Source organism: Onychostruthus taczanowskii, unplaced genomic scaffold, assembly GCF_017590055.1.
Source record: "Onychostruthus taczanowskii isolate IOZ18803 unplaced genomic scaffold, ASM1759005v1 scaffold46, whole genome shotgun sequence".
Taxonomy (NCBI): Eukaryota; Metazoa; Chordata; class Aves; order Passeriformes; family Passeridae; genus Onychostruthus; species Onychostruthus taczanowskii.
This window is the reverse complement of record NW_024502125.1, coordinates 2,180,561-2,207,426: the sequence shown is the minus strand read 5'-3', so window position 1 is coordinate 2,207,426 and position 26,866 is coordinate 2,180,561. Positions and strand designations below refer to the sequence as shown.

At 36.0% G+C, this 26,866-nt stretch overlaps 2 protein-coding genes across 4 annotated transcripts in view; both read right to left on the bottom strand.

Annotated features, from left to right (window-relative positions):
• Positions 1-26,866, bottom strand: part of IPO11 (importin 11) — a 76,142-nt gene that overhangs the window by 4,336 nt on the left and 44,940 nt on the right. For all 3 annotated transcript variants that reach the window (XM_041414670.1, XM_041414669.1, XM_041414671.1), the window contains 5 exons: positions 25,979-26,074; positions 24,293-24,406; positions 23,290-23,411; positions 4,217-4,312; positions 782-866 (listed from right to left, as the gene is read on the bottom strand). In XM_041414670.1, coding sequence (XP_041270604.1) covers positions 782-866; positions 4,217-4,312; positions 23,290-23,411; positions 24,293-24,406; positions 25,979-26,074 — 513 coding nt within the window. The remainder of the gene's footprint in view (positions 1-781; positions 867-4,216; positions 4,313-23,289; positions 23,412-24,292; positions 24,407-25,978; positions 26,075-26,866) is intronic.
• LRRC70 (leucine rich repeat containing 70) lies at positions 10,068-13,722 on the bottom strand. The gene is made up of 2 exons (XM_041414672.1): positions 13,587-13,722; positions 10,068-13,066 (listed from the first exon to the last, which is right to left on the bottom strand). Exon 2 carries the CDS (start codon positions 13,026-13,028, stop codon positions 11,130-11,132), a length of 1,899 nt encoding a protein of 632 aa, XP_041270606.1. The 5' UTR covers positions 13,029-13,066; positions 13,587-13,722; the 3' UTR covers positions 10,068-11,129.

Below are 26,866 nucleotides of genomic sequence, written 5' to 3'. Positions count from 1 at the left end.
ATGCTATTAAAACTTTAGCTAGACACAATGTAGTCTGAGTATATTCAAAATTAAGAACATAAAAGCTTTGTATGATATACACATATATATCTATACTGAGAGATTATACAAAACCACTACAAATAAATATCACTCTGCAACAAACAGCTAGAATTTAAGCTCACAAGCAAGAAGGAAATCTAACAGAGTCTAGAGATGCTTTTAAGAGTAACAATTATAGAACTGTGTAATACATTATTATTATATTAAATTATTATTTCTGGTTAAATCTGAAATTAGAAGACACTAGGAATTTCTCTTAAGGCATTTCTAATAGCAGAAAAATATGGAAAGGTTTACATTTTTAAAAAAAACCATATTGTATTGCTTTTAAATGTAAAAGAAAAGCTACACAAGTATACACTGGCTTCTTTTTCACACTAGAAAAAAATTCTATGCAAGCACATTAATTTTTTTAAATATGAGAAATTTGGCCTGCTATGACATTTCAATAAAGTTTAGCTCTCTGCTTTTTTCAGTGAATTCCTTCTATATTGTATTAGTATTGTAATAGCCAGATTTTGTGGACAGATGATGTTGATTTTGACAACAGTTACCAAGATGCAAAAGGCAAGCAGAAGCGTAAGTGTTGTGCTTCCAAGGTTTGGCATTAAATTTCCTTTTTTTAATTCAAAACAAATTTTCCAAGAACAACAGAACAACCAAACCTAAAAAGAATTTACTGTGACAGAAGTGAAGCACATAATCAGATCTATGACTGAATAACAGATCTAAAATTTACCATTTTTTTCCTTTTGTCCTGTTCTGTGGGAGGCTCCTCATCTTCTGTAGCTTTGGGCTCTTCAAAATGAGACATTAACATGCAGCTAAAAATGGGAACAAGAACACTTTTAACATACATTATGATTAAAAATTATTTTAAAACACTTTTGAAAACACAGAACAGATACAAGAGTTTGCTTAAAGTCAGGCAATCTAATCACAAGTAATTTTTTCCAGAGAACAGTGAATCTAATGAAGCCTGAATGCATGTTCTCTGTCACCTTTACCCATGTAACAATCTCAGTTATGTTTCACGTTTTAGCTTAAGTTGTGGGTTAAAATGCATGTGTGCACATCGCAAACAGCCCACATGGCTTTAAAAAGTACAGAGAAACCTACTGCTCCTTACAAAAGATTTCCACTCTTTTTCAAGAAAATGTCACACAAGCACTCTATGCAAAGTCAAAGTGGCTAAACAGATACAAACACTGCAAAGATGTCTCATGGCATTCATGTTTTTCTGTGAGATCTTTGACAAAAGGACTTGAAAACTATTAAGGACAGTGGTATTCTGCAATAAAATCTGCAAGACATTGAACAAAAGTATTAAACTCATTTTTTACCCATATGTGAAAATAACAGCCATATTTTAACTTTTATTTTTGAAGTATAAAACCAGAAAATATGAAAAAAAATACAGTTTAAAAGTCAGAGATTTTCCTACCTGCTGAAATGGTTTGAATGGACTTTATAAAGACATTGATGAAAGCTATCCTATAGAAAACATGCCTTTCATTCACTTTACATGCTCTATGCTGAACCAATAGACAAATATTTACCCCTTTATCAAATATTTTCCTGGAATTCCTGCCTTAAAAACCAAAACTATTTAAAAAACACTCAGGTGATGACAACTTGCCACCATGTATCAGGTATGATTTAAGACACGAAGGACACATAATTCACATATTACAAAGCACCAAGACAGATGCAGATTATTGTTCATTTTCAGTCCTGCATTAACTGTGCATTTTTAATTGCTGCATTCCACTAGCATGTGAAATGCTCCATCAACTAAGATGACGAATCCATTTTAATGTTACAGAAATGAAAAAAAAGATTGTGATTTTATGTGTTTTTATATGACTTTATATGAAAATGTTCAGACTTATTCTGTTTACATATTTAGTTTTGTATTAACATGTGTTTAGAACTGTATGAAACACTTGCTAAACAGCATGGCAAGCAGGGTCAAATACTAACACAGAAGCCATTTTTAATAAAGGGATTCATTATTTCAAAATAATACAGCAAATTGCATATCTCCTTTGCTAACAAATGGCTGCTTGCATCTCAGTTTATTAAAGGAAAAGGAGACAAATCTGTCAATGTCAACGTAGAAGACTGAATTAACTTTTTCAGACCATCATAAACTTTAGGTACCACAAAATTCCAAACACGAGGAGAGAATAAAAGAAGAGATGGTGATACAGTTGGGGAAAATCTGAGTATTAGTGAAAAAAGTCTAGAGCAAGGGAATGTTCCCCTTTCCAGAAAATTTGAGGTTTGTAAAGCTCTTTCATAATTATCCCTACAATATCAAATATGTACTCTAGGAAACCTGACTAAGTGCAATCCCTTTGTATTGTAAGACAGTGTAAACATTTCCATAACCTGATTAAAATCCAATATTAATCTAAAAAATGACAAGGCTTTTACCGCTTCCAAAATCTCACTGCTCTAACTACAGGAGTTTCTTTAAAATTCCAGTTTAAATTCATTTAAAGTGGTTAAGCCACTTAAGCCATTGCCATTGTTTAACCTTTACAATCTTCCCTGTACACGTTTACCCACTCTTCAGCCTTCAGTGGCTAAAGTTCTAAAGTGTTTCAGCTTTGATCTTCCTAATATGATAATCACTGGACATCACATTATCTTTTTTCTGAACCAGTTTGGGCTTCAGCCGTTCTTCTTTAGTCTGAAGAGAAGCAACAGTGCACATGATTTCAGATGACTGCTCTCACTTTATTTCCAAATGATGTCAAAATATATTATGCAAAAGTCAAAATCTTTCAAACAGCTCTTTCAGAACCCGCCAACATAAATATGTCTTTGGTTCAGTGTGACTATATTTTATGAAGTAAAAACAATGCCCAGACTTTGGAAAAGTACTGACAAGTTCTACAAGCCTTCAGGCTTAAAATATGAAATGAACTAGAATAAAGTTTATTTATTTCTCGGTGAGAACTATTTTCAACAAGAGCTGGCAAAGCAACATGTTTAGAAATCGAATGGCTCTGCAATGTTTTCTCTAACAGTAAACAAAACACAGCAACAGACATTGCATATTCCCAGATTTTGGAGACTTAAATCTTCTTTACTAAGAGTTTGGTGGAAGTACTTTGGCAAGAAATTCTTAGGCATAGTTCAGGCTCAGTCTGAGTGTGGACTGTTCTGAACAGACAGTTGTGTGCATACCACTTGTTTTAAGTGGAGAAGAACTTAACAGATTACATTTGTCTGTTCTGTGCCACCTAGTTTCAGTGGTAGCAAACATCCCCTTAAGCGGCAAATTAATTCAGACAGAGTCTGTTCAATCACCACGTAATGATCTGAAAGAAAATGCTTGATTCAGAGCATCAGTAAATTCTTTTATTAGCGTGGTCTGTAAGAATATCCTGCAGAGCACCTGTTTTTAATGTCTTACAACTCTCCATTCTAAAAGTAAGTAATCGTTACAGAGATAAAAATGGCATTAAGATGTCTATTCGAAAAATATCTTACTATTCATTGGGTTGGGTTTTTATCCCAGCTTTGATGGACTACAGCCAGTAAGCAGGGAGCCATCAGGAGGTGAATGTGTGTGGTGCTGGATGGCAGTGCACTCTGGACACCTCCAACATCTACATTCCTGCCACAAGCAAGCTCCAGCTCCTAGCTTGGGAAACTGTTTTTTGGGATTATAGAACATGTAGCAGTACATGTGTTACATGGAACAACTGGAAAACTCTTCTTGTGGGATATGCTTTTAACTTCTGCAGGCTGTGAAATATTGTGCACTAGGTGAACTCACATGAGGTTCAGTCACACTCAAAGAAACTCTGAACTACCTCTGAGCAAGGGGTGTCCCTATCAATACACAAGCTTGTGATGAAATTTTAGATATAACAGTCAAGTTAGGAAAAAGCAAATCTAAGCATATGAATGTTTTAAGACATCATTTAGTAGGTAACTTAATGAACAACATAAAATGACACTGTCATTTTAAGACCTCTTTCCCCATTGCAAAGATTTTAAGACCAAAAGTTCTGTGTCTTCCTAAAACACTCACTCTTGAGAAAACAGATCTCTAACAAGCATATCTTAACTGCCTACAGACTTTTTAAATTAAAATACTTCATATAAAACAATACTGCTACTGTTAAACCCTGTTTAAATTAGATTTTCCGCTTACTCTTTGTATGTTCCTGTTTCAGAATCTTCAGTCATAACATCGTTCAGTCCTTCAACTGAAACGTTGATGATACCACAAAATTTATCTTGGATAACACTGTAAAAGAACAAAATTTATTTTGGATAACATTGGAAAAGAACAGGAAAGTGACTTAGCTAAAGGAACTGCACAGGAAATTTGCTCAATTGTAGAGTACATTTACTGAGAGGTATTTTCCTTGCTTACTGCTTACTGAGCATGCTATCAAGCAACTAATTCAGTATTTTTTTTTTTTTAATTACAAAAAGGCTTCAAAATATACAAGAAACATTATTTTTGAATATAACAGAACTTAGTGTGCCACTGAAAACCTTAAAGTAGTTGCAGATGAACAGAAGAAAACACATATTAGCAATGTCCTTGACATTAGGAGTCAAGAACTGAGTGAAGGGCATGCTCCTGCCAGCAGGGAAGAGAGTAGTGGCTTCTATTCCCAACACATGTACACCTTTTCTACCATCACTATTCAATGCATCAACCTACACAACCCCTTGAGCAATGGCTGCTTGTAAAGAAGGTACACTCCCCTACTTACCTGTATTTCTTCACTCTCCTAGGTAGCCAGCTCCCCAGAGCGTATGGAAAAACTCTGCAACCAGTTCTGCAAGAATGTGACTTTCCTGACTTTCCTCTCTCCTGGAGAGAGTGCAACAGGATTTATCTGTCTAAACACAGATACCTTCTACCGTTTGACACATCAGGCTATTTAAGACTAATGCAAAGGGCTGGTAGATGCCACTTGGGAGTTAAAAGGCACGAGTACCTTTACTCAGCATGACCTGAGGGCTTGACTAGATAGGCCCACAATGCCCAAAATTACACTGAACACATTTACATTTGCCCCTGCCTTGAGAAAGGATGTGCCTGTAGGGTAAGGGCATAGGAACATGATCTCCCCATGATGGATAAAATAGAGGACACCAGTTCCTAGTTAAGAGAGCAAGCAGCCAGCTGCTGCTTCTGCTCCATTTCCTGCTACCGTGGATCTAATGCCAGACACATGCTATTGTAGAACATGGGTTCTTGGACTCCTACTCCATGAACTGCGAAAGCATGAAGACAACCTGCAAGTGAAAAGATGTTCACCTCAGGAATACCTCTAGCTACATGCAGCAAAGAAAGAGAAAGGATCTAACTGGTGATCATAAACTACAACCCTTTTCCTGGGACTGCCACTGACTGAAACACCTTATTGCTCCCTGTTTGGAATTTCAGGCTTAATTCTGCTAAAAAGATGCTGCTGATGCTGCTCCCTAAGAGGCAGATGCAGAAGCAGACACATTCCATTTATTTACAGGCACTGAACATGAACTTCATATATTGTACTTCGATTGCAGTTGATCATTGTTTTAACACAGACAAATCTATTTCCTAATATTCTTTCATTTCCTTTTCTTATTTGGGGTGAAAACTGAAGACATGGATGAACTGTAGCCCCTTACACAATAGCAACTGCTTTTGAAAAACTTCTTATCAAGCACACAACTAAATTTTACATATACGACGAATAGTTAAATAGCAATAGATACCTTGGAAAAAATGCTTATCAAAGTAGAGTAGTAAGCATAGAAAGTATTTATTTTATGTTTGTTTTGGTAAGACTTTCTTTCATAGGGATTAGCTTTCGTTCCCTTTTTAAAATTCAGCTATACTGAAGAATCTGAAGCGTATTTTGTATCACCAGTCTTGAAACTCTTGAATTCCACAAAATCAAAACTGACATGATTTTAACTGCCTGATTGCCAGCTATACATTTCAAAAGACACTTATTCCTTTGCTAAAAGCCTTCCACATCACATTCAGAACAGCAAAACATTACATGTTGTGAGACTGAATCTCTGTGAGGTTCTGCAGACAGCAAGCAAACAACTTACTGACCTCACAGCACAGCTGAGAAAGTCAACAGTGCCTCGGTCGCCTGCACAATGAGCCCTCCGAGACAGAGCAGGTCTCTTCACCAAGTCAAAGGTCCTGCCTAGCACACCTCCGTTAAGGATCTTTTGCCCCATCTGGTTTTTGAAACACATCTCTAGGGAAATGCCATTAACACAGTTAGTATTTTCCATCAAGCTGCCCTCAGATTCATGTCAAAAGGAAACAAGGAGCATTCAACAGATAACAAATGTGAACACTTTGAGTCCTGGAGAAAGTAAACTATGCCCTGTTTATACACACTATTTAATTAATACTACAGGATGCCAACCAATACCTGTATTATTTCTTCTTTCCAAGTTGCATTAATCCCAGAATGGTTTGGGTTGAAAGTGACCTCAAAGGTCACCTGGTTCTGATCCTGTTGCAGATCACCTTCCAATGGACCAGGCTGCTCAAAGCCCCATCCAACCTGGCCTTAAACACTTCCAGAGATGGAGCATCCACAGCTTCTCTGGGCAACCCAGTGCCTCATCACCCTCACAGTAAGGAATTCTTCCTAAAATCTAATCAAAGCCTACTCTCAGTTTTAAGCCATTCCCCCCTGTCCTCTATCACTACCATTTCTGATGAACAGTCCCTCTCTGGCATCCCTGCAGACCCCTTTGGAGACTGGAAGATTGAAATCAGGTCTCCACACAACATTCTCTTCTCTAGGCTGAAGAGCCACAACTTTCTCAGCCTGTCCTCATAGGGGAAGTGCTCCACTCCTCTTAAGAACCTTGTGGCCTCTAGACTTGCTCCTGGAGTATCAGGTCCTGCTTATATTGAGGGCCCCAGAGCAGGGCAGCACACTCCAGTTAGAGTCTCATCAGCACAGAGCAGCAAAAATATTGCTTTTGACAGTTACCACAAAAGCTCATAGGGAAATAATTGATTTCTTGGAAAGAATATTCCTACTTTATGACATAAATGAGAAATAGTATTTCACTTCTTTAGTGGAAGATTCATAAAGGCGCTTTGGGCTTTTTTTATAAGGAAAAAAAAAAAGAATGCAGAACACCTTTCAAAATGTAATTTGCCTGCAGCTTTCAGTAAATATAATACCTTTTCTTTTCTCTACTTTTTTCTCCCCTTTAAATGGGACATACAGTTTCTTTCTACCAAAGACCCACTGAAATGTTTACCAAGTATGGAGCCATTAAACAGTGCAACTGTTTCTAGAACACAAGACAAATGCTGGTGAAAAATAAAGATACCTCAGACTCATGCTTTGAAAAAAGAAACCTCAAAAGTTCAGTGGCAATATAAAATGCATCAGGACTTATTTTCATAGATGAGAAAGCAGGCCATGCCACTCAAAGTAACTCCTTTTCAAAGAAACTAAAATTAGCCTGCTTATTTCAAGAAATAATTAGAGAAGTTATATGAGCAGATTCAAAGAAGACAAATGCTGCATTCAGATGAATTTTCAGAACAGAACAATTAATGTTTCATACTAAAATCTTAAACCTGGAGGAAGGCACCATTTAAGCAGTTCCCCCATTGAATTGCATACAATCCAGATTAGCACTGAAACAATCAAAAGCATCAGGCTCAAACTGGTTTTATATCTACCAAGTCTTCCTAAATTATTGGGACAAAAACTGTTTTGGTATGCAGCAAAACACCCACAGCTGGGACCTAAAACACTTCATAACCCAGTTTCAAAGATATAATGGCTACATTTTTTTTATTACAGAAACTATATTTTATGCTGCCTGTTAATAAAGTTCACCTTACCAATACAAAACAAAATTTAGCATTCAGGGCAGTTTCCATAAGAATAATCTCAAAACTTCTATTTCAAAGTTTGCATGAGTTTTTAGATAAAAGAATAAAAGCTTTGCAAAGAACAGAACAGACCCCATCTGTTCTGAAAATAAGACAGTTTGCTTTTTTTTCATTCTGTCTATAATTTGTAATGCACACAGCTATCTATACAACTTATTATCCTGAGGTTTTATGTGAAAAGTCATAATTTTTACTTCACTTATATAGCCAACTAGTGTAGACAAAGCTCTATCATCATGTTAAAACATGTCCTAACATATTTTTATTGGTGCTTAAATAAAATGGACCCCGTATTTACTTCGCATATCCCTCAGAGAAGGTGAAAAAATCAGTATAAGAAAAAAACTTTTTCAGAGATAAAAAAAGATAAAACATTTTCTGCTTTTCTACATTCACCAGAATGATGCAAACACCAAGAAGAGTTTGATTTCATATCTTTACTAGTTTAGATATTGAGAAAGCTTAATTAATTCTTTTTTCTTATCTCATTAGCCAAGGAAAGAGGTGGAGTGGGACAAGCAGAGATTACTCTGCATATACTGTAAGTGACGTAAATGATTATTACATACCCCCCACCCCTTAGGACCTGCACAGTTCTTGGGAGCTCCTCGAGCAGTGAAGTAGCAGCTAAGACAGTATTTCCAGGGAGTCCTATGACTGACTATAAACCTGATCTTCATGAAGCACCACTTTGCTTCATGAGGGCAGATTTCACTAAGGCTTCTAACTATTCCCTAATGACTTTAATTGACATATGAACTTCCATGTACATGTGTACATGGAAGGGTTGGTTTCCCCATGTGAACATTTAAATACAAAAGATACTGACTGCTAAAGAAAGGCATTTCCCTCACAACTGCATAATAAATCTCTCAGTGCCTTGTTAGTCTAATCCCTGTGTTGGCAAGCTGGTTATTCAAGGATGTCTCCACTCCAAAGGATGGCTTTCAATGGCTCCAACTCTCTGCTGCACAAACAGCTGTGACACCAGTTTCCTTTCATGTTCCACCACTACAGATGGTGAGACGCAGACCTGGCAAACAACTCCCAGCTTGTCAGTGAAAAAGATGAACCTACAGAGAGAACCTCTCATGCCTTTCTGTAAAGAGCAGCTGTGGAAACCAGAGCCTAAAATAACAGAGCTGCTCCCTGCCAGATTTCTTTGAGAATTAGATTTATTCGGTTTTTAACCTTTGTGTACTACCAAAACTCCTCTGTAAAATATTTATCACAACGAATTATGTAGGAGAGACAGAAGGTAACAAAAATGGGTTAAAGAGGAAAAGAATGCAGTGGATTAGCCTCTGGAAAAAAAGTGCATAAATTACAGCCAGTGTTTTCCCTTCTTAAAAGCATTTGCCCATTATATTTAACATCTGATCTTAAGTTAGAAAATTATTTTAAAAAACAATTTCTACTCAAGCAATACTGAACAGTTTAAGTTTTTGTCCAAGAAGCTGAATCGTGTGTTTCCTAGAAGTATTTGATCTATGATACAAAAAATTATAGTCAAATACAGTATTATTTCATTACACTAATAACAAACAACAATGAAGTCATACTTGCACTTTCACACCCATTCAGTGCAGTCAAGATTTATAATATGTCCTGGTAGCAGATAATAGATTTTTTCCCTGCTGGAAAAGAACTGCAGATGGACAAACAGGATGATGGGGAACTGCACAGCTCAGATACACGCAGCAGTTACACCAGCAGGAAAGAGAGGGGGGAGAACAAGAATGCTGAGAGCAGCTCTGGCTCAGCTGCAGAATGCAACAGACTCTGGGCCGAAGCCTGGAACAGCAGCATACTTCTGCAGCATAATTTAAATCAACACCATGGAGGAAAGTCTATCAAAAGATTGTTCCCCACTTTTCCTCGAGGAAAATGGTCTAGCTGTGTAACGTATAAACATGGCTGAAATCTCTAGGGCACATGCCTGTACAAGAAAAACAGCATCTAAGTCCCGTTGGTTGAAAATTTTACAACATTGGACTATTTGGCATATAGTTTTATGACATTTAATTCCAGAATAAAGTTTGAATTATTAAAGTAACAGAAAAACAAAAATCCCAGAAATTCAGGCTAAAAATAAAGCTACAATGTATCAGACATAACCTGACAACAACAGAACACCAACATCTGAAATAGAAATAAAAAGTTATATGCAAACTATAAAAGAAAATATCCCCAGTTTGAAGATGAAGCTTTAACTAAGAATACATATCTTGACCGGACACCCCCAAATATAAACCACATATATAAATGTTTTCAGCCATTAATTTAGCAGTATGTATTTACAGTGTAGTGTATTTCTTCAATTTGTACCTCTTATCTAGCTAAAACGTCCCTAAAAATATTACTACATAGATAACACAGATTATGATCTTTTATTGACAATAATTAACCAGCCCTATTACCTTAGACATAATAAATTTGATCATTACACTTTGGTAAATTTCAACAGCAATTCTGCTTTTCTCAACTCCAATTTGGGGTATTTCATAAAACAATACAGATACACACTAATAAAAAAGTCACTTTAATATATTCATTACACAGACTGCACATGCAACTTTGCATATTACAATATGCTACAGGTATGAATAGAATTTGTATAGTTTGAAATTTTTCTCTTTACTTTTTTTACTCTTTTACTCAGGAGTTTGAACATGCTAACTGTAAATGTGTTTTTTCCTTGTGCTTCATTTAACAGAGGAAGAGTAGAAACTCTATTACAATAAACACATGAAACACTCTTTTCCGACTCCCCAATATTTCTTGGCTTCGTGATCCTACTAAGAACTGATGTTTTGCTTGCTGCACAATAGCTGTGGAATTTCTATAGTAAGTTACATCATTAAGTACAGCAAAATAAATTAAAGTGTATTTTATACTGTATGTATACTTGAGCATAGGTGAATGATTACTACAAATAGGGACTGAGGTTAATAAGCTTATCCATGTTAGATTGAAATGACATATAATGAAATAATCGACAAATTTCAAAACATTCAGTAAGTAAATGCTGATGCAGAACCCAAATTGTGCCATTTTCCACAGTCCTATTAAGCAGTTGATTTTAATCGGTGGAGGTATTTTTTCAGAATTGAGTTCTTGATTTCTTGACTTTTCATAACTCTACTAACACCAAATCAAATGAGATAAATTACAATGATGAATGTTCAAACAAAATGACCTGTGCCTGACTTTCTGATACTGTTCGCTTGAGCAGCCTTATTTGGTCCAGTTCTGAATGTTCCACTGATTTCCGAGTTAGAGACTGAACTGAGTCAGTTATGTTGTATCTGCCAGGCTGATAAAAGCCATAATATTCTATACTCTTTTCCCCTGAGTTTTCCAACACCTTTAGTTTTTGCCTAAACTGAATAATTTTACAGGTTAAGAACAGGATAACAGCACAAGCCAGAATGAAAAAGGCTAGTAAAATATCAAAAGCTTGATTCAGCTTTTCAACCTGTTGTGTACAAATTAGGCTTGTTTTTAATGATACAGGAGCAGGATCTGTTGTAAACAACCATTCTTCTTCTACATTTCTATTAGCAGCTGTAATTTCTGCTGGTATTTGCACTGGTAATGTTGATACCACTGTAGCTGCCTGTGATGGCACTTCAACAACATATTCCTGATAAGGCAATGGGGTAGAAAACGTAGCTGTAGTTCCCTCCCAGAAAGCAACATACTTAGCTTCTGCAGTGACAACCTGTTCCAGTGTGTTGTGCCTGTTCCCTTTATGCCAGGCCATCAGCAGAGTGGTAGCACTGTGATGCACCCTGACAGATCCCAGAGATGGGGCAGAGCCTGGGCTGGCAGTGGGGCCAATGCAATTTGAAAACCAAGCCCATTTCATATAATGCAAAGGTCTACCACGCATACTGTGAGGATGTTGACAGTGTATTTTTGCAGAAACAGAAGATGATGCTAGCCAATTAAGTAATGCAAGCATTTTGCAGCTGCAGTTCCAAGGATTAGAATGTACCTGCAGATGAGTTAAAGATACTAAGGGCTTGAGCACTTCAGGTTGTAACTCTGTGATATTATTAAATGCTAAATTGAGCACTTTGAGTGACCTCCCCATTTTTTCAAAGGTACCATTGCCAACACTGGCTATTTTATTTCTGTCTAGCTGTAGATACATTAAATTGTTCAGTAAGATAAAAGTGCTGGAATTTATATTTTCTAAATCATTATAACTTAAGATTAGCTGGCTAAGGTTGTTTAATCCAAAAAATCCATTTACAGCAACACATTTTAGCTTGACATTTTTCAAAGACAGATACTTAAGCTTATTAAGTCCCTTAAATGCAAAAGGCTGAATTGATCCAATGGGATTGTGAGACAAAGAAAGTCTTTCAAGATTTTTGAGCCTTCCAATAGCATTTGATGGCACAAGTGGTAAGTTGTTACCTTCAAGAAATAAATATGCAAGATTTTCAAGATGATGAAATGCTGCATCTGATATCCGTGAAATCTTATTATTTGCTAGGTTTAGTGTTTGGAGACTTATCATTCCCCAGAAAGTCCCACTTCCAAGGACACTGAGACGATTTCTTTGAAGTGTTAAATATCTAACAGAAAGAAGATCACTAAACAATCCTCTGGGAAGAAAAGCTATTTGATTATTCTGAAGGTATAAACAATGAAGATTGGAAAGGCCTTCAAAGATTCCTGGATCCAGGCGTTTAATGTGATTGCTATTTAGATGCAAGTAGCAGAGTCTGGGGAGTTCCACAAAAGCTTTTGGGTGCACATACAAAATACTGGAATTATCCATGTAGAGTGCAGCAAGCTTCAGAAAGCCTCTTAGATCATTCCGAGTGACATGTGATATATTATTCCCACTGAGGTAAACAAGAATTGTTGTTTTAGGAAGGTTCCAAGGGATGCTCGAAAGCCCTGCATTACGACAGCTAACTTGTCTCCCTGTGCAGAGCTGACAAGCAGGTGGACAGCCAAAAGCCTCCTTTGGGAGCAGCAACAAAAGAAAACAATTAAATATATACAGGAATGCTCCTGGGCAGGGTGAAGAACTTTGCAGAACACACATATCCCTGTCTTTGGCCTTCTTACTCCTCTCTGACTTCACTAGCAGAGATAAAAAAAAGTACATAAATATTATTAATTCAAATATATTTATTACATATTTTAATTATTAATAATTATTTGAATCTCTGTGTACAGTCTTAAAAATATTAGCATTACTCTCAAAATTGTTATTTTATATATTATTCTTTCATGCCAAAGAAGCAGTTTAGATCTCCAACTTACTAACTGGACTTCACTGCAAAAGATTTTTTTAAGCAAATGGACAATTACATAAAAATACCACTAAAATAGCCAGAAAATATTTAATTGGCTGTAGCATAAAAGTATCTAAGCTGCCAAAATAACAGTTTCTATTATTTTTAATAGACTTAAATTTTTATTTAATTTTATTATTTTTATATATAAAAATACTTAATGATCACTAAGAAATGTTTCCAAAGCATTCAAGTAGAAATGCCATCTGTAAACAAGTTACATTTTATTGGCAGATCACTTAAAATTTGAATTTTACTTTTATAAAGCTGAGTTACATTTAAAATAAATAGAAGCATTTCCTTACCCCAAATCTGAAGTTCATTATTTCCGTTATTTTGCTGTTTGCAGTCCACTAGACTGTTACAAGCTGACCAACTACATTCCTCGGTGACACGTTTGTAAAGGCAGTATTGCTGCGTACTACACCACTCACATTTTTACCCCAGGGTTTGCAACAGTTTGCTCAGGAAACTAAGAAAGAAGTGCCTGAAGTCAGGTTGCCATGGATACAGGAAACCCTGGGACAGGAAGCCATTTTATCTGTGCTTCAGAAGTATTGTTAGAAAGGAAATCTCAATGATTTGTTTCTAGAAAACCAAGAACTATCTTAGTGTGTAACTGCTGGGCTTTGTTGTTTGGGGTTTTTTGTTTTTTTTTTTTGGTTCTTTTTCTGTTTTGCCTTTTTTTTTTAAACCTACTGATTTAACTAGGAGAGCTTAAAAGAGTTTTATCTAAGGTCTAACTTTCAGAATAAAGCACAACCACTTGTAACAGCACTATTGCATTACCTGTAACTCCCTTATCTTTCAGCCAGAACCTGAAATGCTTTATTAAAAATTGGTAGCAACACTTAACACTGTTCACTGTCTACAGAGTCAAACTGCTGCCACATGCACACAACTTCCAGTAGTCTGGCTGAGACGGAAAAGAAACACTCTCAGGAGGGAAGAGCTCAGTGTCTCCTGCCCTCTGACAAGGCACAACCTGCCAGCAATCCCAGAGAAACCCATGAAATCTTAGGACATGAGACCCACGTGATGCAGCACTAAGCTGCTATGTACTTGTGTTTCTGACCTGACCCAAGCACTTTAGGCCACCCTTTTAAAACCAAATTTATCCACAAAGGACTATGAGATGGTTTCCGGTCCTGAGGGCCACACCTTTCATGCACAGCTTTCATTTCCTGCAGTGTCCCCTGTGCAGAAAAGCCTACTTGGGCTATAAATATCCCTCTTGCTTAAGGACCAGATTACACCTTCAGTTTTTATCCATCACAGGGATATACTTGCAAAGCTCAGTCACATCATCAAAGGGGGAAAGGGGAGATTAAGCCTACAAATAGCAGCGCAACTAAAACCCCATGATTTTACTGCAATGAGACCTTCTGCTCAGCAAAAGAAAGATGACAAAGCCCATCAGTAGCCAGGGCCAAAAAAGAGGTGTAACAGCAGGAGAATCAAGTCCCTTCAGCTACAGTGATCTCACACAGGAAGCGTGAGCTCACGTAAGGGGTGAAATGTAACCCAAATGTCTTTGTCTATATAATACAATCTGAAATACAGGACACACATGAGAAAGGGAAGCAGAATAGACAAGGGCATGCTTTTGAAGAAGCTTATTTCCAAATACCTAGTCTAAAATAAGAAATAAGTAAATGAAATTGGTCCATGGGCCATTTTAGACAAAGTCTGTATCACTTACAACCCAGAATTAGAACTGCATTTGTTTCTTTTTTTCTGAGACCAATAGATCAATAGGAAAACTAATTCTTCTTCAGATTTGAATATTTATTTTCACACTTATATTTTTTCACAGTATTTAACATAATTGTTGACATCAAGTAAAATAAAATGTCGTGTCATTTACTTAAACGGAAAACACTGTATAGTCCACAGGAAGATTGGTGAAGTATCCTGGACGTGGGGGACAGAACAGTAAGAGTAACAGAAAAAGATTATCAATAGAGTCAGATGAGGGGAAAATCAGAGACAGCCCAAAAATGGAAAGTGATTTCAAACAGGAAATTATCTTCTACCTAGACTTCACTGCCTATAATCTCTTTATATTGAAACGTATATGTGTAAAAAAACCCGAACAAAAAAAAATTGTTCTTCCAAGGTATGGTGCATGAAACAACCCTTTACAGCTACAAGAAGTAGCTCAAATTAAAAAAAAAAAAAAAAGTTTTAAAAGGCAAATGTTCATAGAGCACTCTTTCTGCAAAATGTCATAAGCAACACATTTTGAAAAACTGAAGGAATTAATGAAGCTCTATGGTATATCAGCACGAAAATTTAGAGGAACCAGTAGAGCAGTGACCAGATAAAAGAAAGCTGATGACCAGTAACTGGCTAAATGTCTCTATGGTCTTGCACTGAAAGTACCCTATGAATACTCACAAAATTTTTGCTTCAACCCTAGCTCCAGTGTGGTTCTGACCACACTGAGGACTCTTCTGATAGTTGAATCCCATGCTGAAAACATGGGAAAAAAAAATCTTAATCCAGATCATGTCTCCTTCCATTCTGCACTAGGAAATCTAGAGAAGTCCTGCTTTACACTTTGCCAATACTGCACCCAAAGGCCTGCAGATCTGATTGCAATGTAATTTAGAATTATTATTTCATTAATACTATGTATCTGAAAGCAGTATCTGTTAAAAACAAGATGCAAAATTATGTGTCACATAACTGATACAATTTTAGGGAAAAGCATAAAAAAACCTGGGTGGGATACATGCGTAACTTGGATCAGCATTTCTCAAAGCAGCTCATACTTAAACAATAAAATCCATTACTTTTTGAAAACTGCATGAAAAAACCAGGAAACACTAAAATGCTTAGGCTGCTTTCCTATTTCATTCACTTTAAATTTTCATCTGCAGAGAGAGAACTGCTAGGTTTTTAGCTGAATATAGTTTCACATGGTAATAGAGAAAATTATTTTTGAACCCACAAGTGAATTCTATCTTAATATACTAATACTGATCAAGTTACTAATGCTATTGGCTTTTTAACATCTACTTCAGCTACGACTCTTTGTAAATACCAGCATGAAGCCCGAGTAACAGCAATTTGTCAAATTGTGCATAAAATGACAGGTCAAAGTAATTGAAAGAACATACAAGAACTTCACCCTTGTTACATTAAAGACAATATAATGAATATTAGGTGGTACAAACTAGTCATCCAAATCCTACTTGCAGAAAACATGCACCAAGTTCAAAAACAGGGTCTAAAATCAATTTTTGAGAAGGGATTTCATTCTCATAATTACTACTAAATTCTGTTAAAGCTCACAACTGAGGACAAACAAGTTTTAGAACTGAAATTATTCTTTTCAGCTTTAAAGAGTGAAAGAGTGAAACTATTTATTGCCCTCCCATGTATTTAGCAACCATCTGCTCTTGCAGGGCTTCCTTCCTTCTACTTTTATTCTCCAATTGTAAGCGATTGTACAACTTTATTTTTTCAAATCCGTGCTTCCTTCTGCCCACATCATCTCTAGACATGACCCCAAAACAAAGCAATTCAGAAACTAAACTACTGCTTAGGTAGCACAGACATCAACATTCAATTAACATCCAGTAGGCAGGCGAACTGCTGACACCTTATTAACTTACCAGATCCCAAAACACTTTTCTGTTTTTCTCATTATCTAGTTTACCTGAACATTTCTGATTGTCTCATATATGGCAGATTCCTTCTAGTATTTAATATTTATGTTTCAGTAAGAATCCTGACTTGCTGCTTCATTTACCAAAAATTTCTCTCTTCCACAGCGTGAAAAGGACAAAATTATTTTTCCCATTGAGGATATGAAAATAAGTTTCCATTCCATAAACCTAATTTGACCTTAGCCTATAGTAAAATAATATGACAGAAAGCTCTTGTGAAACTAAAAGCTCACTTTGAGAGATTCGTTTCTTCTCTTTATTCTAAATCTAAGTCTTCTATGGAGCAACCACTAGGTCTGTGAACAAAACAGTGATATAAAAAAGGTTGGCCATGAATGCAACATGCAGATGTGATATACTGATAATAACACTGTAGCTTCAGCCTTTACTTTTCACTGCAATATTTAGCAATTCTGTTCAAACTATAAAAGCATCAATGTACTCAATATGAATGCAATTCAAACCAAAAGGTCCAAAGAACTCAAATTAATTTCCCAAATTTCAACTCAGAAATTTTATCTAAACTAAACACAACTCCAAAACCACACTCTGCCTGCTAGTTTAGGAGACAGAACAGGCATACACTCGGCATTAACAACTGATAGCTCCCAATATTCAACAAAGAAAACCTCAACAGTTCATAACAACTACTACAGACAATACCCACACACAAAATACAAATGCTATTTCTTAAAAATACTTTTAAATGCTTTCTTTATACTTGGGCATTTTTTTAATATCAAAACCTGATGTTTTGTTTCAAACACTCACTTTCTTATTAAATTGTTTGAATATGAAACATTTTTTTTTGAAGACAGTACTTATTTGCAGAAGGTCATGTAGTGGCATGGGTTGTGGTGTTTATCACTTCTGGTGTCTTATCGTAATAGTCTGGCACTGTTAAAGAAAGCCACTGAAAAATCTCAGCTACTCTCTGGCAGTCTCAAATTTCACAGAGTATAGCACAGAGAGATAAGCAGATGTACCAAAACAGCTCAAACAAACACAGCTGCAAAAACAGCTGTAAATCTATGTTTTGGGTTTGGGATTTTCTTTTACTTTTGTTACAATCTTGTGATATTTACACATTTTTAGTAATATGCTATACTTCAGTCACTACGTATATTCAGTATCTAATTTGCAAACGTGTAAACCATACATTGCAAAGAGTTTGAAGGAAGCTAGTTTGTCTGTTATCTTTTGCTTTTATATAATTAATATCTTAAATTTTAGGTTAAATCATAATTAGAACGGTTTTAGGATAGACTTCTGAAACATTTTATATAGGCCATAAACAAAAACAAGATAGCAGCAGCAACCAAACCCTTCTGACTGCTGTTTATTTTTTTGCAGCAGTTTAGCTGCAATTAGTGACATAATTTCTTGCTATCACTTGGTACATTTTTCCTTGAAATCAAGGCTTAAGGGTCTTAGGGGAAAAGATAATATGCTCCTGACCAATCCACTAGCTATCAAGTGTAAGAGAAAAATTGATAAAGACCTGTGAAAAGGAAAGTTTAATGAGTGCATCCTTTTGCCAATGCCATAATGTGACACGCAATTAAAGAAGTTGGCAGTGCTCTGAGTAACCTTCTGAATTATGCAGACTCTGATAGTCAGACTAAGACCAAAGCCACTTTTTTCACTCTTATCATTAAAATTGCACTGTTACTTGTCAGGCAAGCTAAATAAATCCAAGGCCAAACACTGATGACAACTGCAAAATCATAATTTAAGAGATCCTTTAAATGCTAATAGTCTATGAGAGGCATGGGTAAGCATTCCTTTAACTAGAGGGATTAAAAAATGGAGGGGAAGATAAAATAGCTTCAGAGTATCATCCCTATAAAGAAAGGAGGATGTACAAGTAATTATGCAAGAAATTCTGACTTTATAAATGAGAACATAACTATCCTGAGGAGAACATGATATTTTATTAGGCACTTTCTTGCCATTTAACTAACACTACATGTAGACAACTTTTTGAGAGGAAAATTAAAATTTCTAAGTAAGTAATTTTAACAAATGACAGAGGTGAAGCTCTATAATAATCTAATGAAAATTTATAATTGCATACTGTAAGTGCTTACACTCACAAAATGCCAATTATCTAACTGGCAGAACTCATACTGGCTGACATTGAGGACTTGAGACACAATGAGGAAAAGCTGACATTTATTTACATAATGACTAGAAACCTGGGGAACCTCTTAACCCTTTCCCCACTATACAGAAACACACTTAAAGGGGTAAAATGAAAACGACTCATGTACCAGAAACCAAAATGAAGAGATATTACAATACTTAATATTTTAAGCTCAGTAAAGTCTCCTCTCCTTTAGAATGGTACCACTCTACACAGGTACCTCCACCAAAAACGAGCCTATCCTCAAGGACCACATTTTGTGGCCTGTTTTGGAAAGCACTAACTTTGAGTAAAAGTAAACATAGCAGTCTCCCATTCAAGAGTGACAGACATAGCGGAAATAACCTTCATCTGCAGAACAGGAGCGCTTAGCTTTCAACAAGGTGTCAAATGTTATGTGTGGGTACAGTTAGATAACACCCCAAACATGGCTGGTCATTGACACTATAAGCCTTCCAAAATCTGTTTCCACTTCCTTATTAGAGAATAAATGTTCCTATCACTGTTCAGCATCTTTCAGTGTTGTTTGTGTTCCACTAAAATACACACAACTGTAGGAATAAAAAAGATATCTACTTTGCTAAATAAATCATTAAAAGCTCTCAATATCACCAAAGAAGGACATTCCAAAACACTGTAATACTGACATTATACTGCAGTAAGCAAGCTAATTATTTCCAGATAGACAGACATATAGATACGGGTAGGAGAAGGGGCCATAGTACTATTTTTGCCACTTTGGCTTCAGGAACTACAAAGGATACTGAAGAGCTCAAAATGCAGAACCCTAGATAGTGGTGGAGGCCCATACGTTTTCCACAACAAATAAAGGGGTAGAATGCTGCTTCTGACCATATTCACTAGGCACTACTTCAGGGACCAAGGGCACATCTAATAAAACTCAACTCAGCCTTGAAGAGTACTCTTGCAGCTGTATGCTAACAAACAAGTCATTAAGGTTGCAGACAAGCACAAATATGACTGAATACAACAGTAGGAAAATCACAGCATTTGTGAATTTACTCATCCAGGCTGCTGTCACACTTCATGTCTCACACTCTAGCTCAAATACAATTTTCCTCCAAAAAAACTTCAAGTCCTTGCATGTTCTTCAAAAAGCCATTCCTGTTAGAGCCACCATGTGTCTGTGCAGACTTTCCTCATGTACTGAACATGGAGACGCTCACTCTACAAGTGCATCCTTACGGCCTCAATGTTACTGGTCCCCACTGTCATATACAACAGTTTAAAGGCGGACGTCTTCAACCTGTTTTATTAAATAGTTTTTTAATAAATTAATGAAAATGCACGTGCATGGATGAGTGATAAACAGGCAGTAAGAATACAAAATACAGAAAATATTGCCAATGCAAGTATCTGTCAAACACCAAAAAACATGCTAACATTAACTGACTGCGCTTGGATAGCATAAGCAGACAATTATATAGCATTTAATTTGGGCAAACGCCTAAGTAATACCAGGAAATTACTGTTCCGTGAAAAGGTGCTGCAACACACTAATCAGGAAAGCAGCAGTTATTGTTCTTTTTTAATATGAATTTCTAACCTAACACAATGTGCAGCTGTGGGAAGATAAACAGGATGCTAGATTGAAGGACATGCATATATGATTAAAATGCAGCACTGCTGTTGATACCAAAAGCATGCCATTACGTCTGTCTCTGGATGGTACTGCCTAGATGAGAAAATCAGAGTGGCTAACAATTTGTCACTTCATAACCTGCTTAGTCAAACTAGTCAGCCCAAGAGCCACTGATTTGTTGTTGTGAGTTTTGTTGAGCAGTTGTGAACAACTGCTCTGTAGTGAATCTCGTCTTACCTGCTCTAAAGTCCTTCACTCTTGACACTGTCAATCAAAGGTGATGTACTTGAAACAAAATTATTTGTGTCCAACTGGTTTTAAATTAATAATGATAGAACCTACCTTTTACTTTCCCCTAAAATGCAGAAAGTCCACAGTTCCACATATTTGTGATTATAAACCTGATCGCTAACTAGAGAAACAATTACAATCAATGTAATAGTACTACAGAGTTTACATAGAGAATAAAAATGGTCACTGTTTAAAACTTTCCCCAACATTTTATCCATAAAACAACTCGGACGGAAGAATGACAATGCATGTTAGCTTCATTTTCCCCCTACTATTTTTGTCTACTACCTCTCTTCCTCTCTAAAATAAAACAGTGCTTTAGCTATAGGCTAGAGAAAGCAACTGGCAAAAGGAAAAAAATTCTCAGAAAGTGTTAGACACAGCACAGATGCCTGTTTTCCTTTCAGCAGAACCTTGAAAATCTGAGCTTGCTACTGGTACCAATCCTGACCACCACAGAGCAGCAAGCTGAGGGAAGAATCTCACCCTCACCTTGGCCTTCCCAAGACAGCCCATCAGCCATTCACATAGGACAAAATTCTGTTCTGCCTCTGCAGTTGAGAAATCCTGAACTTAGGATAGCCAAAGTAAAATCCAATCAGGAAACTGGTTAGTGAGGCATTCCAACAGGAAAAATTACTTTAGCTTTTCTTGAAAACACATAAATCCAAACTTTTTTTTAAATACTGTATTCCATTCAAAACTTCTTTTTTTTGCTTCAGCTGTGCAAATGACTTGCACAAGAAGCTTGCAGATACAGGATGCAGCAAGTACATGTAGTATAATCCCCGAGATACAGCAAAACCAAAGTGGCTCACATTGTTTTAGTAAAAGGAACAATCAATTGAAAGAATCCATTTCACACACTCTGTCTAAAGCTAAGTTTGGCAGTATTATTGTATAAGTGAAATTTTCATAGCTTTGACATCCACTAAATGAGAATACGTCCACTAAAGAGAGAGTTTTTATTTGAGAAGCAGCTTTCTTAAATGATATGGGTAACTGAAAAGTAAAACTGTCATTTGCAGAAGGTTTTATTAAGTTAAGGACTGCCAGAAATAATTGCCTTTCACAGCAGGAAATCTGGAGCAGCTGAACATAGTTCAAAATAACATGGTTATCTAAAGGAATTTACTTTTTTCCTTCCTCTCTTTAACAGAAACTTCACAGGAAGACAGATGTAGTTCAGCACCTCAAATTTTAGCTAACACCTCCTTAAAAACATTTCAAATATACTTATAAACAACATAATCCTGTTACATGTACTGGGGAAAAAAACCTCTTAAAGCATCTGCTTGGTTCACCTTTAGCTATATGGTCATCCTGACTATCCATTTGACCAAAAAAAGGAAAAATTTCTGTGCATATAAAAAACAGTGAAGCCTCTAAATTACATATAAGTGTTCCCTGATTTTTTTTTAGATAGTGACTACATAGACTACAGCTTGGACAAACACTACATATTCTACAGATACTAACGTAGCTTTTATGATTTGGGAGCAACATCCAAATCCTCAACAGACAATAACAGACAAAACTGTTCAGGAAACCCAGCAGACTAAATGTAAACTCATGCAGCCTTGTCTTCCTGAATGTCAAACAGATAAAAATAATCTGAAGGTAACTACGGACTGAAGTCTCGCCTAAACGGATTACACGTCTTCTAGTATTGACAACCTAGAAGTCAGTGTATTCAGCATTTTCATTTAAAACTTTCATTTTCTATGTATATCCAGCAATGATGACGGCTACTGAACAGATAATAGTAAAATTGTCTTGCTATAAAACCGACAGTGGAAAAACAGTTTCACAGCAACAACACAGTCTTCCACAGCAACTCTTTATTCCATTTAATGTCATAAAGGAGAAAACTGGAATGGAAGTTCAGATCACCTACAACAGGAAAGAAAACTGAACATTGTTCCCTGGAAGGAACACCAAAATAGTAACATGTCAACAAAAGCAACTACTTAATCACAGATGAGAGAAGCAGATAGTTCTAAGTTGATATGAGAATCAATAATAAAATCTGCAATGCTGGTTTCTCACTTTAACTAAATGAGAATGCCTATGAAATGGAAGAAAGGTTACTGCAGTGCTTATGAAGTCAAATAAAAAGTTAATATAATGTAGCATAGAAGTTCTATTTTTTAAAATTTCTCTTGGGGGAGAAAAACAAGCAAATAAAATATTTGTATTGGAATATTCAGCTGCAGAATCGTGAAATACTTTAAAAACAATTCCAAGGGCCTTTGGAGCATTCTTATTTAAGATACTGTATGTTTTCTTACCTGTTCAATGATGGCAGAAGAGAAAGCAATGCCAAAGCAGAAAGTTTTCTTCTTTCTGGCTGAGTGATGTTATCCATCCGATCAACCCACATTTCAATCATGTTACCAAGAATTTGGTCCAACTGCATTGGGAAACACAAGGTTCTTTTTCAGTTATAAGTAAGCTATAAGTGTGTTTAGAAAATAACTAATTTTAATTTTTCTAACAAATGAATACATTATTTAGTCTTGGAAAGACACCATACAGCTGTATGCCTGACAGAAGTAATAAGGAACAGGTACTTTTTAAATTTTCTATGACAATGCTTCCAGGCCCTGAACCCTCCATACCATCAGCTGTAACCTAGATGCTTGAAATGCATTTCATTTATGGAGAGGGAACTAATTCAGGACAGCAAATTACTCCATTTTTCCCTAACAGTCTCACAGAAACAAAACACATGGACTTATTCTATCTACACAGTGACAAATTTAAAAAGACTAGTTGTTATCTGTTTGAAAACTGTATTATACCCCAGAAAAGCAGATTTCACTGAAAGACATAATAGAATACTTATAGCAAAAGACTCTCAGTAACTTCACCAGTGAAACTGAAGCACACTGTATTTGATACTCTAGAAATTCAGGGGAGAATGATTAGACCATTCTTCAGGCTGCAAAACCCATCAAGATGGCACAGGGAAAGAAATTCTCATCCTACAATTGCATGTGAACTAAGGCCATTTACATGGCTAATTGTGGGATGCAGGAAGAGAATTTAGGGACTATATAAAAATTTGAATGGGATGTTTTAACTAATTATGGGAACATGTAAAAGTTGCTACAAAGTGTTCAGGGAACGGAGAGAAGGAGGGAGAAGAGCCCCTTTTCAAGATTCAAGCATGGATAACAGAGGGAAAAATTTATTCAGGGCAAAAGAAATTAAGATTTCCCTAAGTAATACAGCTGAAATACCAAGACACAAAAAACCCAAAAGGACAAAAAAAAGGACAATAAACCTTACCTCCTGACCCAATTCACATGCCATCTGGCTCAAAAGTAATGAAAAAAACCTTGCATTTTGTAGTAGAACTCTACCCATGATCCCCAGATAAGTAGACATCACCACTGGGTATCTCTGAAATGAAAATAAACCAAAACAAAAGGTGTTTAGTTTAAGTAAAACAAAAATATTGGACACACACAATACCTGGAAAATACTTGTATGCAACCCTTATGTCTTTCACTGAATTTTAAATTATAAATTTATATTTAAATTTTAAATTATAAATTTATATATATAAATTTTAAATTAAATTTATATTAAGAGCATCTAGGAAGAGAAGACTGAGTGAGCAATCTTTACCAGAGTTCTCAGTTATTACAATATGAAAACTATGGCAATTTCAAAGTCAATTTCATCCAAATGGCCAAGACAACTTGAAAGGTGATTTTAACTTTAAATTTTAAAACCTGTATCTTAAGGAACTAACAGTTTATTGTACTGTTAAAATATTACTTTTGAAGTTGATTATGGTTCCAAGTTACTGCTTACAATTTCAGTAAAATTAAGAACACTTAGTATTTCTGAAGTTGTTACTTTTTTCAGATAGAAGCCATAATACATTTATCAAAAACTAATATGCAGGTATCTCAAAATTAACTGGATACAGTAATGAGTTCACTAGTTTATTATCTTTGGTTATTACTTTTAAAAGAAGCTGTATATTTTTTTCATATTAAATTCAGCATATAACAATATGACTATATTTTGTAAAATAGCCTATTTGAAAAACAAAATGCCAATATTTATCTGAAAATTCTAACCCAGAGTAATACATTGTGAATAAGGTATAATAAATTTATTAGCCTTAAATCAGAAGACATTTTAAAAATCCACTCTCTATCTTTGTGCTTTGAACAACAAAAAGTACTTTGCTATATAGTATTACTTGGCTTAAATTTGGAAATCTTATTCAACTCAGAAACTGGAGCTACTTATTGATATTTGAAAGTCTTCAACTGAGAAAAAAAGCAAAGGTTTTGATCAAAAAAGTCAAAAAGCTTGAAGAATTCCACCCACTTGTTCCTGATAGAAACTGAAAGGTTCAACACAGTTAAAGCATACTTGATTTTACTCATTTTCATCCAACAGAGAAGTTTGTTAAATACAAAGAGAGAAAATGGAGAAGTTATGACATGTAAGCCAGAAAATCTTGAAGACTATCTCACACAAACCATTCTCACACCCTTCAGCTCTTCATATTAAATACGCCAATTAGGAAAAGAAGGCCAAATTGATCTTCTCCTGGTTCAGTTTGCTTTTCTCTCATCCAAGTACAATTAAAAAGAAATAGTACGTGTCTTTAAAAAAAAAACAACAAAAAACTCCATCATCGACTAAGGATTAAATCAGGCCTAATGTTATAGCTCTTAAAAATGTTAATAGTGAAGGAACAGTGGAACAGCAGAAGAAAATTTGTGCTATTTTATTAAAACAAACACTAAAAGACAAAACAAGTGGTGGATAGGTTGTTTTTCCTTGTGCTACTGTGTTACCCATAAAGATTTTCAAACTAGATGTGAAAAGTCTATCACATGCTCTTAAAACAAGAGAAAATACAACATTAATGTGAAAAAAAAATTGAGATAATGGAAGGTACTTTCATTTTCCAAAGGAAAAGTAGAGAGTAGTTAAAGAAACTCTTACCTCCCCATCTATAATCCCCCTGAATACTGATGGCAAGAGAGGTTGAAACATTTGAGGACCCAACACAGGGTTGACTTTTAGGACATTTTCTACAACCTTAAGAACAAAAGCAAATCAGACCATTAGAAAAGTACATTCATAAATCTTAACCAAAGCTTTAAAGCCATGTGTGCTAGTGTACACATATAAAGTCTCCATAGGATGCTTCACCATTAAACACCAGCAAACCCCAGATTGCTGAAACTATATTCTAGTAAAATATTCTGCAAACCTGATTTGCATAAATGCACCTGGTGAAAGCTGACAGGCCAATGAAACCCACCTAGCCAAGCACCTCACAAGCCTCCCCTTGTCCCAGGCAAAGTTGATGAGGTGGTTAGGAAAAGGGACCTTGTTATGGTTCCAGGAAAAGCAGTAGATTGAGGTGGTTGGTAGGGTGAAGTACCAGCAGTTCAGGGTATATTTCCATAGCTTTGTCATGTCGTTTTTTTTGAGAAACTGCTGATTAGGACCTACCAGCTCTTTGCAGGTGTGCTCTCAGAGGTGCCGCTCTGGTTCCCAAGGTCTAAAGTCTTTACCCTTTGTTTTTCAGCTCATAAAAGGTTCTCACACTGCCCCATTTAAGCTGTGCAACCCCTTTTCAATTTGTTTTCCTGCCTTCTTCCACTTCTCTTTTGCCCAGATGTTTGTGCTCTACCCCTGTACCAAGAGAGCTGAAAAGAGGCTGTGAGAATAATGGGTTGAAGGCTCCTCACTCCTCCTTCCAGGTAAAGAAAGTGATGCCACACACATGAACACACTAATATGTGTTTATAAAGCACATAAAGGTATCACACCTAAACACTTTTGGTCTCCATTTACTTCCACCTCAGAGGAATTTCAACAAGG